The following is a 14,941-nucleotide window of genomic DNA, read 5'->3' on the forward strand; positions in this document are numbered from 1 at the left end:
CCTTGGCAAAGATGCACTGCAGCTGGAAAGTGTCCTGATAGTTGATGTGACAGCATTTGAGTACTGTAGGGATTTTACTGGGTTTGCAGGACTGCCTACCTAAAACCCCCTGAGGACCATGAAGACAGCTAGCCTCTCCACGGCATCAACTTCCTGGAGGACAACAGAAGATACGAGGGAGAGAGGAGGAATCTGGGTAGATAACTGCAGTGTGGGAAAATATCAGAGGGGCTTGTGTGTCTAACTGGGAATCAATGGACCTGTTCAGCATTAGCAAGATGGTCCCACCTCGGTGTGATGCTGTTGCCTGGGTACCATGAAGTACTGTCAAGATGGAAACGGATGCTGCATGGCTGGCAGGCCAGGTTGCAGAATCAGGCTTGTGACAGCTATAACACAGAAATTAGTTGAAGCTGGGCAAAGAAGCAGGTTTTGAAAATTCAGGAAGGCATGTAGATTTTTATTGATAATAAATCAAAGGCAAGAGTGATGACAGTTAATTAGCTTATGGATAAGCACACCTACTTGGAAGACAAAAGCTTGGAAACTGCTGTTCAGTTCATACATCTGAATAATGTTTGCAGCATGGTGACTGCACATTCGATGTTAAATCAAGATAGATAAATCAGGGACTTTATGCAAAAACAAAGTGTTTAGCAAGGAGACCAAAATTCAGAGCTTTAGGAACAATATTTTACATGTCCTTTTTGTGGAGCATAGTCTTGAGAAAATACTGCGTCCTTCAAGAGCGCCTCTCAGTGCTGGTTCAGGGGCTAGCGAGATAAGTAGTGAAAAGGGCTACGTAAAAGTAGCACAGTTATCTACAAGAAAGCAACTGCAAGACACAGTTTAGGAATACCTGCTAATTGGATACCTGGTCAAGCAATTCTTTATTGGCCTTAGGTCAAATGATGGAGATCAGCCCAGAAACACAGTCCGTGCCTTAATATTGGCTGTGTCGCATTATTATAGTCAAATGTAACAGGTTTAGGAAACAATTCAAGACTATGCAAGACTAATACTTTGCAGCTTGTGCCTTGTGTGCAAAAATGATGAAGCTAGAGTAACAGCAATGCACCTCAACCTACAGGTTTAAACTCAACAACGTGCAGGCTCCAGGGAGAGCAATTTTGTGTTGTTCTCAGTCACTCTGATCACAGTCTGTTCACAGGTCTCCTCACACAGGCTGGTGTCTGTCTTGGAAGGTGCAAACTGCCTCCATGTGCATTTTCATGCTTTAATTCATCAGACAGTGAGTTCTAAAAACCCTTTTTCTAATTCCTGTAAGTCAGCAAGGATGTGACCCCAAGTGTAGACTTGCTACCACAGCTCCAGGATCCCAGGATAGTTATACAGTTAAACTGTGCATCATTCTGTGGACTGTGCACCTGCTTTTGATAGGAGATACTTTTGGACAATTATTAAGTTACTAAAAATACTTGTCATATTGCCTTTTCTGTTGTGATTTTTCTGGAGTTAGAGATTCAATGATTTTCTCTGAGCTGTTCATGGCTATGAGTATTCCTCACCTTTTGCACTGTTTTAACGTGTCCCGGCTGCATGTTTCCCAGCAACCCCTGGGCATACCACTCCAGCAAGGGTGTATTAAAGGTGGTGCAGCCCAACTTTATCAGTTTGACCCTAAATCCACTTTATCCTGCAACACTAGATAGATCAACAGAAGCAGAGAAAAATATTTATATGTTAAGTAGGAGCTAAGGTCAGGCTTGCGGTGGTTAGACTGCAAACAGAGCAACAGCAAATGGTTATAAGCAAGCTTAGCAGCAAAGGCTTTCTTGTTATTTAATTTGTTACACAGATTGCTGGAGGTGTATTCAGCAGCTGGAGCAGGCTCCAAGGTACAGTGCAAGTAAAAGTGCAATACCACTACAAGTACAATACAAGTACAAGTGTGGTACAAATCAGGTCCAGTATAAGCACAAGTGCAAGGTACAGTACAACTATTAGAGTGCTGCCTTTAGTTTTGAACTGAAGTGTGAAGAGTCAGTGGCCTGGCCTGACAAAGACCACCCTACTTTGGAAATCCCTTCATATTCTCTTCCTCCTTTTTTTTCTTCTTTTTGCAGCACAGATCATCTTTAGATGCCAATGACTTTGTTTTTGCATTATAAACTTAACTTAAGCCACTCCCTTAGTCTCTGTAACTTTCTGGTTCTCCCTTTCTTTTCATCCAAACCTGCCTTTCCTGCTTCCAAACCAATACAAAAGCATCTTCAGTGACTCTCTTCTCCCTAATCCACATGTGCTTTCCTGCCTTTGTTTCACTGCAGGTGAAGCCTCCCCTCTCTCACCTGCACTGGCATTCAGATCTCACACGCATGCATGTGCACACACGCACACACATGTTATGGGGATAGCTTTGCAAGTACAGCTAGTTGTTCATCATCCTGATGGCTGCTACATGAAATAAATCATTAACTGTTGTAATCAAACTGCTGTTCTAGGAAGGCCACAGTCTCTGGGGTGTCACCAGCTTTCTGCAGAGACTCTATATTACATATTAATGATATAGGTGAGAGGCTCAGTGACAAGGTACAGTGTCCAACCTACTTCTTCTTCCAGTCTCTATTACCAGTTTTACAACATCTATGTTCACAGTGACAACGTACAAAACATTAAACTTTGACAGTGATGCAGGATCTCTGCTAGGCAATGTATTATCAGCTCTATATTTGTAACTTTATATAGGTTCTTACATAAGCAGCCAAAGCACTTGTTGCATGGATCAAAATTTGGCTTAGAATTCATATTGTGTTGACCCTGGTCCTGCTGCATCCTGCGCACGTATAACTTTCATGGAGACCCATGACAGAGTCATTTGCTCTGCACTGCTTGGGGCTGCAGGCTGAGTCTGGAGACCTTGCTGCTTATCCCTGACACCAGGAATGTCTGGAGAGGCAGACAGCTTGAAATGCCAGGGGCTGTGTATCTCATGTAGAGCTGAGGACAGAGGGTAACATCTTCTAAAGAGTTTAAGTCCTATTTTCAGGCAATTTGAAAATAAAGTATTGCCCCTATTTATCCCACCAGACCTGACACATCAGATTGGGGGGTTTGAATTAGGAGCCTGGGGATGGTGGCTCACTGCACTCAGTGCAAAGAGGGAGCAATTCAGACCTTATGGCAGTTCAGTCACCTGCTGAAGGAGCCTCATTCTCTCTGTGGGTGGTAGAGGAGATCTAGAGATTAACTAGGCTCCTGAGGTGCAGTTGAGGAAGTTGAGAAGAGCTGGGACAGCGGCAGGCGCGCTCCCTGACTCCAGGCTGCATGGTCCTTGCACTGCTTCTAAGATGCGCCCAGTGTTTAGCTGAGCTGATTCAGAAACTATTCACTTTCTGGGGCCGATTATTTTCTGCCAGCTTATGGATCTGAATTGGCCCAGCCAAGGATTGGACAAGCGTTGGAGCTGGTGCACAGCCAGGAGAGGTGAGGGAATAGCAGAAATGTCATTCTTAGCAGAAGTGGAAAGCTGCTAGATTGGCCCTGTCATAAATAGGCTCTTCACTACAAAGCACCTGATGTGAGTTGGAATGAACCTACTTCCTAAACCATTTAGATGTTTTCTGATAACTGTCCCACATCTGGCTCTTGGCATAGACCCATGTTACACCCCAGTAAGTGTCTGGGACTCTGTGAGGAAGATAAGGCAGGTTGTATTGCGCAAGAAAAACAGTCTGAGGCTCAACCGAACAGCTATCCCTGGGAGATTTCTAGATCCATTAAGTATTTATACTTTGTGTCTGCTGGCTCCAGCTGGGCCATCAATCAGCTCTGCTACAGTGCTTGGACTTTGGGCTAGGAAATTCCCCGTGGAGGCTCTCAGAGGAGAGAATAGAGCCTCTGATGAGTTACATCCATAGAGGAGGCTGAAACCATTTCATTCCTTCAAACAGTCCTGAAACCTACTTTTCTGATGTGCTGTTCCAGGAATGGGTTGCACTGTTTCTCAGTGCTGTACTTAAGGGATTCTGAAGGGTTTGCATTCTACCAGCCTCAGGAGAGCTCTTGGAAAGAATGATATGAAAGAGAGAAAAATAGCAATGCTCAGTGTCTTCCTTCTCCTAAAACTCAGGAACAGACAGCTTTTTATCTCCCTGTAACTGGAGTTGATTTCAAGCCTAAAGTGTTCACTACACTAACTGCATGTGGTTTGATCATTCATAGGGCACAGCGCAAACCAGGTGAGGCATGGGGTTCAAAGTAAAGCCGACGTCAGCAGTGAGATCTAGATCTGACTTGTCAAATCCTGGAGGGGTCTGGAAAACAAATTTGCGCAGCAAGCCTGCAAAGAAGAGGAACAGCTCCATTTTGGCCAGTCCTTCTCCAATGCAAGCCCTTCGTCCTGAAAACAACCAGGAGAGAAGTGAATGATCAGCACCATAATAGTGTTCATGCTGGAGACCTTCTAACCTGTATGTACAGTCTGTAACAGCAGGCTGTTAAGGCAGGAAAACTTTCCCTCCCCTCATTTTTAGAGATGCTGCTGAAAGGGTCTCGGAGCATGCAGAAGCCTGTGAGATTATTCAGTGCCTGTGAATACATCAGCGTCTCCCAAACATTTCTGCCCGGATCTCCCAAGCAAGGGATGGTTACTTACAGCATGGTGAATGGGAGGAATGACAAGAATTCCCTTATCCTATGTTCTTATCCTACGTTCTGAGTTTCACAATTTCCAACATCCATAACTACGTATGGATTCAGTGGGAGCTGTGCAATTAGCCTAACCGCAGGTGGTGCGCAAAATACCCCTCTCACCTATGGAAAATGGAATAAATGCCTCTCTCTTAATGAAGTTCCCATCAGCATCCAGGAAGTGAGAAGGGTTGAACTGATCAGGGGTTTTCCAGTGCAACTCATCATTCAGAGCAGAGGTCAGCAGTGGAATAACTTCTGTCCCCTGAAAGGGATCAGAGAAACTCACGGTAGCTGGTAGGAGCAGATCACTTCCATAGTCCAGCAAGGCCGGTTTTCTTTTTTTCTAACTTGAAGAGATGAATAAGACTGAGCCATGGCAAACAGAACTAGAGAATGCTTTCCTGCCCTGCTTCACCTCTTATCAGTAGTTGCTGCTCTCTTTCTGGGCCACAAAACAGAACACATTTCCTTCTTACATATTTGAGAGACCTTTCAAGCAAGAAGCTGAAGTAGAGGTTCCACATTTGGCAAAAGAGATTCAAACCAGTGTGATTTAATTGAAGTTTCTGGTTATTTTGGATTCAAAAAGTTGTAACTAAGAGCTCAATCCAGCCCATAGTTGTAACAGCCATCCTGGATCCAAAACAAAAGATCACATCATTGATTAAACCAAACATCAGGGCATCTTTAGATTTTTTTTTTGATTTTTCTTGCCTGCTTCAAAGGAAACAGTAAGGAGTCTGTGCAGTGTAAGCTGACAACTTCAAAACTCACCTTAGGAATCACATAACCTTGGAAATTCACATCAGTAGGAGTTGATCGTGATACACTCATTGGGACTATATTGGCAAATCTTTGTATTTCATGTATCACTGCATCAGTATAGGGCATTTTTTTCCGGTCTTCCAACTTAGGCAGCTGTCCCGGTTCAATGACATGGTTCATTTCTTCCTGAATCTTTCCTTGGGAGGAAGAAAAGATAAAGAAGCTGTAACCCCCTCTTATCTTGCAACCTAAATGGCTTTCGGTTTAGCCAAGATCAAGAAAAGGGAAAACTTTGAGGGGTATTTAGGAAGAGCAGAAATAGGGGCAGGAAAGTCAATGTGTGATGTGGTTCCTTCAGATTTGTTGTTGAGCCAAGGGAGCTTGAATGGAGTTGCTACAGGACTTGCCATGCCTGATTCTGATCTCATGCCTTTGTTACCCCATAGCCTTCAACAGAAACCAGATCAAAATCAGTCCTTAAGGAGAGGGGAGACTGACGAAGGTTAGTTGCAGTGACGTAAGCGGATAGCCTGCAGGAGAACAGTGATGGGGGAGCTTTACTGTAACTGCGCAAGGCTGGCCTGTAGCCTCTCCCGCTTGGCTGTGCTGTTTCCTTGCAACTAGCTGAATAAAATCTCTTTGTAAGTCAGTAGTTGTTATCTCTCTCACAGTTCTTATAATAAATACTCTAGACAACACTGAATGAGTCCCCCTCCCTCCCTTCTATAACCAAAGCCTTAAGCATGCAACCGAATCTTGTACAAGAAGACTTCTTAGCCTTACTCTGAATTTCTGGGTATTTCATCATCAGAAGAAGACCCCAGCGCACAGTTGTAGAAGTAGTCTCAGTCCCAGCAGCAAAGAGGTCCAAGGTTGAAAACAGCAGGTTGCCATTGTGGAAATAAGTGGAGGGTTTCTTTGACTCCTTCAAAACATACAGGTAATGACCGTTAGTTCTATAGCAAATGATACAAATAAATTAATGCATTGCCATCATTTTTATCTAGATGTTAGCTTTTTGTGTCTTTATATGCTACAGGGACCTAAACATTCAGTATTTTAGCATTAGGGCCTATAGTGCATGGAATGTATGGAGTTTGTCCAAACCTGAATGTGTATACGGTCCCCCAAACTAGATATTACGTTAGTAGGAATTCAGTTATTGCAATGAAGTTTATCACTCTAGCATTCTTGCAGGAAGGTTTGGAATGATATCCCCCTTAGGCGTGCTAAGCAGATTTCACCCACATGGGACATCTTGACAACTAGATCCCTTTAATCAGCAGTTTCAGTGGAACTATGGAGCGAGTGCAACACTGCTCACTGTGAGTATGAACTTTGATGTATTCTAAAAATTGCAGTTCTTGTGTTTTCATTCACTTCCAGTCCCTAACAGATAATCAGTCTTCATAGTAAGTTAGAGCTAAGAGAACAGAATGACTCTGAGACTTAGCTTTAAAGTACCTGGTTTTGCTTCATAAGAAAGGCATCAACAAAGCCTGTTAAGTTATTTTCATCAAACTCTTCTTTGTGCTCCTGAAAGAGCTTCTGGAGAAAAGCAGTCAGCTCATCAACATTTTGTTGCACAGTCTTGGGAGCGCCAAAGAGAAATCCAAGAGATGGGTAGAAATTATATAACTGTGGAGCAATGAAAGTCTTACTGTTAATTGGCAGTTTGATTATATATCGGTATCTCAAACCATACTGCTGGCCCCTTGTCTAGCAGAGTCGATCAAGGCCTTCAGCTGGAGGCTCAGAGAGGACAGGAAACATTTCCAGGGAGGACTGCTCAGCTAACTGGTGAAATATTTCTGAGATGCTGAAGATATTCCTTGCTGAGACTCATAGGAAGACATCCCAAGCCCTGACATTTCAGGTCACAATTCCCCCCCATTAGCTTGCGCAGTCCAAGCAGCAATACATTGTGCAGAAATATCATGTTCTCTCTGTTCTACCTGTGCATGAGTCCTCACTATGACTTTTGGGAGACTCATCAACTTAATCTTCCTTCAGGACTTCCAGCTGTGTAGATAGTGGGACTGACAGTCTCAAATGTGAAGGATGGGAATGTGAGCATTGTACCTATCTCAGGGAAAGCCTTCAGGTGTGTCACACTCTAGGACAGAACAAGGGACTTGAGTCGGCCACCTCCACAGACAAACACAATTTTTCTGTGCCAGTGCAGTGCTTTCCAAGCCAATTAGCTTTCCAAGCCAATTACTACAGCACCAAGCTACGCTGTTGTTAGCAGCTGGACTAAGCACAGCATTGCAATGTGTCATATGGATGTACTTGCTGTTGTCTCCAACCCCCGTAGGAGAGCACAACCTCTCGGAGACCACTAGTTGCCCTGCGAGCCCATTAAAGAAGCCCCTGCAGTTTGCTGTCAGCTGGTGCCTCGTTCTGGGAGTTCCCCTGCTGAAGCACAGTGTGTAATTCTGACCTGTGCTCAGATGGTGCTTTATACACTGAGCTATTCTGGAATAGACTGAATTCTGGAGCCTCAGACTTCAGTGTGGCACTAAAGATGAATCCACTGGCATTCAAAGCAGCAGCTTTGTGTTGGGAAGGAATGGGCTTATATCAGCCATTAGTTTGCTAAGATTGAGTTTCAGTGGCCAGAAAAAGAGGTCTGTCAAAACTGCTTCTAGGAGAGGAAGAACTAAGACAATTACTGAGTTGTAATATAAGAAGGCAGATTTAAGAGTGCATTTCAGGGCTGATCTCTGATAGGAGGGACATATTGTGCTTCTGCTCTTCAAAGAAAGTAAAACACTTCCTTTTGTAAAGACTGTTTTGCTTTCTTTTGCTAAAAAGCTTCACAGACTAAGCCCAGGGCCCTGGGAATCTGTGTCCTGCAGATACAGAACCCCAGAAATATTCAGTACAGACCAGCTGTCTGTTAATGTTCTCCTCAACCTCATCCTGAGAAGCAAATACAGGAGGCCAGGAAAACAAACATTGGCGACCAGATATCCCAGAAAAAGCTAAAACCTAAAACCTAAAACCAACACCTTACCAGCACCATAGGGGAGCCCAACAGCTTGGTATTTTCATTTAACAGCTTCAGCAAAGCTAGAAATGCAGGATCATCATATTCAAACCTCTCTCCAAACAATATAGAGCAGATGACATTGGATACAGCACTGTTGAGTATCATCTTCGTATCAAAAGGTTTCCCTGTATTTCAAGCAAAGAAAACAAACGGCAATGTGATAATGCCCATTTCGCCCTGCAGCATGGAATTGCCCTGCTGGGGTAAGTACAGTTACATTTGGTTACCTCTGGGGTCGCTGACTGTCTTTGGACATGGTGGGGTAATGCTGTGCAAAATACCACATTCAATAAATAAAGATGCATAGGCTCCATTAAGTTTCCTTTGGAAGTGTAGTCTTTAGCTTCCAAAAAAAAAAAACCCTCATTCACCATGCAGAATGCACAGCAGGGAACTCAGTTTCAATGTGTTAAGGCCTCAGTTTAATGACCTACTTAAGCATACGCTGAACTTTAAGCATGAGATACCATTTACTCAAAGTTACACTTTCATTCATCTTTGTTGTCATCAGCTAGATATGTGATCTGTCTCTGGATGAAATTCTTGACACTCACCCTGATAAGATGCAAAATATTTAATGAGGGAAGTTAATTCCTCAAGAATTCGGATCTCAATTGTTCTCTTTCCCACTCCAAAATCTCGCAGGGTGGACAAGGTGAATCTTCTCATAGTTTTCCATAGCTCTCCGTGGCTGAATCCTATGCCTAAAATCAAGGTGTAAGATCCTAATGTTACTTATAATCAATACATTTTTGTAAGGCCTGCTTACACACTGGTACAAAAGCTTCTCAATGCACTGTTACACGGACAAAAGCAAACTATAAGAGGATGATATTCTCTGCCATAGGAATAAAATCAATATAGACAAATTGCAAAAAAAGAAAGTAACCAACCGAAAGCTCACCTTTTCCTTGTGTTATTTTCCTAAATATGGGTATCTCTGCTCTCTCTCCAAATTCTTCAGAATGATTTAAAAGGGCGTCCTTGATGGTTTCGTATCCAGCCAGTACCACAGCTTTCCGGGGTCCAAAATGCACAGTGAAGATGTTGCCATATATCTTGGAGAGCTTCAAAGGTAAACAAATACGTTCATTCAGATCTGGACCCAAAAGGTTGCATTAGCTACCCTAGTTGGTTTCTAGCATGAAAGGACCCTCCCAGCCCTGCCTGAAATCTCCAGGTGCTGCTGCAGTGCAAATAATAAACCTCAGTTATCACTAGCCAGCATCTCTGCTTGCTCCCTGTTTGCACAACAAGGTGTCTGCTATCATTGCTCCTGTGAGATGAGCAGTTGATAAAATGTCGTTGCATTCCTATGGTATTTTGCAGTAACAGGCCAAAGCAGTGAAACTACCATTTGGAGGCTCATTAGAAAAATGCTGTAGCAGGCAGGCCCAGTGTGAGGGCCTGTTTATTTTAGTACCATTGACCTGAGGCAAGGGGCTGTGCCCACATCTTTGGGGCTGAAGCCACAAACACTACAAGAACAAAGCGAGACAATAACTCTTTCTTTCAGGACAGCACTTGTCTCGAATTATTGCAAGGTGGGTAGTGTTGTAGTCATAGCAAAGTTATTTACTGGCCACTAGAAATTTGAATCCAATCAGGAAGCATATTCTTGTGGATAATGTCACAGGAGCTCTAGGCTTTTACAGCAAATTAAGTATGAATCATCTGTTACAGAGAAGGGTGGTTTTGACAATCTAATCATTCACTCAGTATTTTAGACTTCATTTAAACATACTGTAAGCCATCCGCTCCAAATGGCTTGTTTCCGATGTGCCTGGGTTACCATTTGCTATGCATTAGATACATACAGAAAATTGAATTTCAGATTAGAAGCAGCTCCTGTTATTACACCAGACAAATTGAATTTGTTTTCATCAAATGGTGGTTTGACAGCTTGGGAGATAACATTAACACGGGTTCCTTCCTCTCTGGCAGATCACACGGCGTGAGGCAGATCCAGGGGTAGTTAAACACAGCCATTTCCCAGCCTTACTTTGGTCATTTCTTTGCATTAGTACATCCTGCCATCAGCCCTGGCTTTTCTCAGCAGCATGAATATTGGATGTGGCAGGCCTGAGAGCCTCAAGAAAGCTGCTTGGCAGCTTACAGGAAATGAATCTGGTGCCTTCAAATGACATTTTTATCGTAAAATCCCCCACTACAGCCAAAAATAGTTGCCCTTCCTTCGACCCCTCCACAAACACAGCTATGGTCAGAAGGGAGTTCAGGACTGGAAGCCCATCAAAACTGTGCTCTGCACAAGTCTGGTGGCCCTGTATGTTAAGACAGATGGACATTGCGTGACTGCTGTAGGAAATCTGAACATTCGCAGCCGAGGGTGCGAATGAGAGAGAATTTCAGTGTCTGCACTGCTCTCTTGCTGTGGGTGTTGAGGTGAGCTGAGGGAGTTCACTGGGGACTGGATTTCCTCTGTTGTAGCGCTGGCAAGCACACACTCGGAGTATGGGGCAGACTAGCCACGGCCCCTCAAACATCTCTACAGCAACCTGAAGAAATCTGGATTCACACCGAATTGTCCTCACCTCCCTATAGGAACATAGCAGCCACTTTCTGAAACAAACATCGCACTGGCTTTAAAATATTTGAATCTTGTTTTTCCCCTTTAGAAATAAAAGTATCCATGGAGCCGCATAAGAAAAAGCAATTTGTTTATGTAAAGGTACAAAAGCCATGCACCAAGTCTTAAATAACCCTGGCCAGCGTGTGTGCAAGAGGAGAGAGGGGAGGCAGAGTTGAGCTTTGCATCGCAAGGACGTACCTGGCTTTGGAAACAAGCGTACATATGTCCCAGTTTCCTCTGCTGTGGGGATGATATCTTTTTTTCCTTCCTTACTTCTTTCCCTCTTCCCTTGGGAGATGTCTGTCTATAGACAGACAGAGCTGTTGATGGCAAAGGGCCCCCATCTATCAGCAGACTGGCCTGGCTCGTGCCTTCTGCTTGCAAAATCTGAGGGCCATAACTGGGGCTCAAAGTACCAACAATGTAGACCTGGCCGCAAGGGGTGGAGGCCTATGCTTGCATGTGTACAAAGGAAGGGGTACTTATACACATATATATGTAGGTAGGGTGTATGTCGACCTGCCAGCTTGTTTGTACTCTAAATAGCTCATTTCTGCCTTCCACGCAATGCAAATACAATCGCATCCCCATCACCCTAGTTGCATTTCTCACATCAGCATTGTGCACAGCCAATTTTCTTCCTGACTGCTCACTCAAAACCCTACCTCTGTCAGCGACTGGAACGGCTTTTTCAGGTCCACCACGTTCAAGTTTCCAATTAGAGGAAGAGGTCGTGGCCCAGGAGGCAGACGGCAAACTGACTTCTTCAAGGTGGTAAGAAAGTAAACGAGAGCTACCAGCCCTGCTGCTAAATAGAGTAGTGAGCTGGAGCCCACAAGTGAGCTAGAGCCCACATATTGCAGCAGACTCTTTACAGCCATGCCTAGATCAAAATGTAGGTAGGAGCATCTTGGAGCTTCTTTTATAGCCCTTCTTTCATTGCTTGAACCCACCTTTTGGGGAAGCGGCTTTACACGGAGAAAAGAGCTCCTAGGCCTTGTTTACTTACATTTAGATCAGATTTTTTCTTCTGCTAGAAAAGCATTCAGAAACATGGATTATCTTAATCTGGAGCTCCTATTTCATCCACAACACTGGGGCAAGGTGTTTGTTTTCCAGTGAAAACCTGTGTTGTGGACATATGGTCTCAGCAATTTCAGGGGCAGAATTAAGGGACAGATCCTGTGCTGGATTTCTCCCCATGGCTGCCCGTGATACGAGGCCACAGGACTCAGCTGGACACTGGCAATGCGATAGAAGAACTAGGAAGCAGGAGGGAAAGCCCTCAGTATTGCTTGGCCTGGCCGGCATCTTGGCCCCAGAGCAGACAAGGCTGACCAGGGAGGAGCTGGAGCAGGGCTGGCACAAAGATATGCTAATTCAGGCTTGCAGAGGGGAGTTTGTCCATTTACAGGCGGAAGCTCTCCTTATCTCTGCTTTCCTGCCACCCCAATAAAATCTTCTCCTGGGTGTGAGCTCCACTGATGGAAAAATGATGCTTATTTATTATTAATAATAAAAGTACATTAGCTGAAGGCAAGCAGAATCAATAAACTCTGAGTCTGAGAAGATTACCATGACACAAGGTGTCTGCACGTCCACCTGTTCTCCAAGGTTTGTTATCAGGGGTAGAAGGGAGGAATCACAAGGAGGAATTAGCCTGTGCAGAAGAGGACTAGGCAGAGCGGGCAAGGAAAGGAGGTCTATGGATGGGCATCTTCTCCTCAAGATTTGCTGCACAACTGTGCAGGTCTTGGTTTGAGTCCTCTTCTCCTAGATATTTCCAATAATACCCTGTTCTGCCAGACTCCTCACAGAGCTAAAGGTGTGAGCATTGTGACTCTTGAAAGTTTATAAGCAGCAGGAAGGAAAAAAAACCCTATGTGAGCACAGTGGCTACCAAGGGAGGAAGTTTACCAGCTGCATACAGCCACCCCTGCACTGCTGGAGTAGAGCTGTCTCCTGCCACAGAAAGCAAGAGAGCCATCTTGAGGACTTTCAGCCTATTTAAAGGTCAAGTTTTACCTGGTGAAAACCTTTCTCAGGCAATGAGCCCATGGACATACTGGCCCGCTTGACTGATGAATGCATTGTGGGAAAGGATGGGTGAGTGCTCCAGTGGGGAATGACTGCAGCTTTAAAATACAAATGCTGTTTCCTCACCTCAATTTCTTCCTTGCAAGCCTTGGCTTCCAGGAAGCAATCCTGAACACAGAATTTGTGGTGTTGCACATCTGAGCTGTTGGCTCCTAGGTGAGGCATCCCACACAGGACTGGGCAGTGAACTTTGCTCCCTGCTCACGTGTCTTTGTCTTTCTACTATCACAAGCCAGAACGGATATCATCCTCAGGGAAATAATCAGTTTCTTCTAGAAAATGAGCCTGTACATTAAAAAGGCACAGAGTTATTTACCTTCTGTGTGCTCATCTGGAGAAGGACATATAATCTTCTAATGGGAGATAGGTTAATAGTGCTACAGTAACAGTGGGATAATGCAGACAGAGAGAGCTATTATAAGGCCATAATTCAGTCAATGAGTTCTGATAACATAATAAACCATGAGCGTGAACACCAAGCGCTTGTATGCCTTGCAAGGCTCGGCAGCTGAATTACAACCTCAGGGGATGCCTATCAGCCTGTACATTGTTATCAGGGATATATAAAGTATGAGAACACCCTATTAAACATTAACATGTTAAAAAGACTCAGATGTGTTAAAAATCAGGTTGTTCTTTGCCAATGGATTTTCCTCACCTTGACAAATGCTAGTACCAAAAGAAATCAATAGCTCTCAAACTTTGACCTCTCTACATTTGTCATAATTATCACGGTGTTGTGTGGGATCTCACCTACTTCTTCCCCAATCCTGCAACTCAAGTATTTCTATAGGATCACCATAGGATAGTGATCAATATCTTAAGTGTTTGCCATGCTAATTTTGATACAAATAACTTGTACTAGGTTTCTTATTCATTATCTGTCAAATCAGTCTGTGTTTCACAGTTGCTGTGGGAAGGAAGACTTTTTTTGAAATACTTTTCAAAATCATCATTTTACCGCAAATTTTCAAAGAAAAACTCCTGGTTTTTCCATGTTCTGAGGTGAGGTATTATGGTGAACAGTATGTGATGGGTCTGGTCCGTGGAAGAAGAAAACAAAGAAAATTTCTGCATGGGATTACTGCATTGCATCTGAAGTGACAGTGTTTCCCACTCATATTACACATTACCCCTTTTAGCAGCAAACTGTCCTCAGGAACTTTGTTGCTTTTAAAAATGCTGTTCTGGGACTGGAGAGATGTCATTCCTTCATGGGTCTCACTTAGTGACCAAATCCACAGGAAATCCTTAGTGACAAGATCCACAGGAAATCCTGGGATTCGGTGCTGGCGATGTTTCTTATAATATGCATATCTATAAAAATATTTGTAGTAAAGTCCACTGTGACTACTGCCAGAAGCATGGGTTTTCAGACCCTACACTTACGTCAACAAGCTAAGGCAGCTTGACTTGAGAAGTTAGGATTGAGGAAGTCAGCTTATGAAGACTTTATTTTCAACATAGGACTGAACAGATCAGAAGCCTTGACATACCTCTAAAGATCTTTCTCTTCTCGGTCTCTAGTTTCAGTCCACCTCAACATAGTATGGCAGAAATGATACTGATCCAAGAGCAATTCAGGGCATATTATGGACAGAGCTTTGTTGGTAGGTGCCAGAGTCCCAGTAGCTTACTTTTGAGCCCCCTGCCTTGATGATGCAGATAGAGAGGTGGATTTAGTTATACCAGAACTGCAGCTAGCAATGTAATAAAAAAAGATGGCTTTGACTTTCAGCACAATGTTACTATTTTTACTGTGTACCCCTTTATCCTGA

At 43.8% G+C, this 14,941-nt stretch overlaps 1 protein-coding gene and 1 long non-coding RNA gene across 3 annotated transcripts; one reads left to right on the forward strand and one right to left on the reverse strand.

The window, feature by feature from the left end:
- Positions 1 to 426: 426 nt before the first annotated feature.
- Positions 427 to 13,454, reverse strand: LOC104153974 (cytochrome P450 2K1). Of its 2 annotated transcripts, none has more exons than XM_068908431.1 (9): positions 13,230 to 13,454; positions 9,381 to 9,543; positions 9,031 to 9,180; positions 8,441 to 8,601; positions 6,886 to 7,059; positions 6,205 to 6,346; positions 5,431 to 5,618; positions 4,777 to 4,918; positions 427 to 4,363 (listed from the first exon to the last, which is right to left on the reverse strand). In XM_068908431.1, exons 1-9 carry the CDS (start codon positions 13,326 to 13,328, stop codon positions 4,176 to 4,178), a joined length of 1,407 nt encoding a protein of 468 aa, XP_068764532.1. In that variant the 5' UTR covers positions 13,329 to 13,454; the 3' UTR covers positions 427 to 4,175. The 2 variants fall into 2 exon arrangements, with proteins under 2 accessions (XP_068764532.1, XP_068764533.1); XM_068908432.1 differs by lacking the exon at positions 13,230 to 13,454 and adding an exon at positions 11,732 to 12,063.
- Positions 8,590 to 11,138, forward strand: LOC138061075 (uncharacterized). Its single transcript, XR_011134695.1, has 3 exons — positions 8,590 to 8,679; positions 9,441 to 9,551; positions 10,421 to 11,138. It is a non-coding gene; the product is annotated as an uncharacterized lncRNA (long non-coding RNA).
- Positions 13,455 to 14,941: the final 1,487 nt, after the last annotated feature.

The sequence above is a fragment of the Struthio camelus genome, chromosome 15 (genome assembly GCF_040807025.1).
Source record: "Struthio camelus isolate bStrCam1 chromosome 15, bStrCam1.hap1, whole genome shotgun sequence".
Lineage (NCBI taxonomy): Eukaryota > Metazoa > Chordata > Aves > Struthioniformes > Struthionidae > Struthio > Struthio camelus.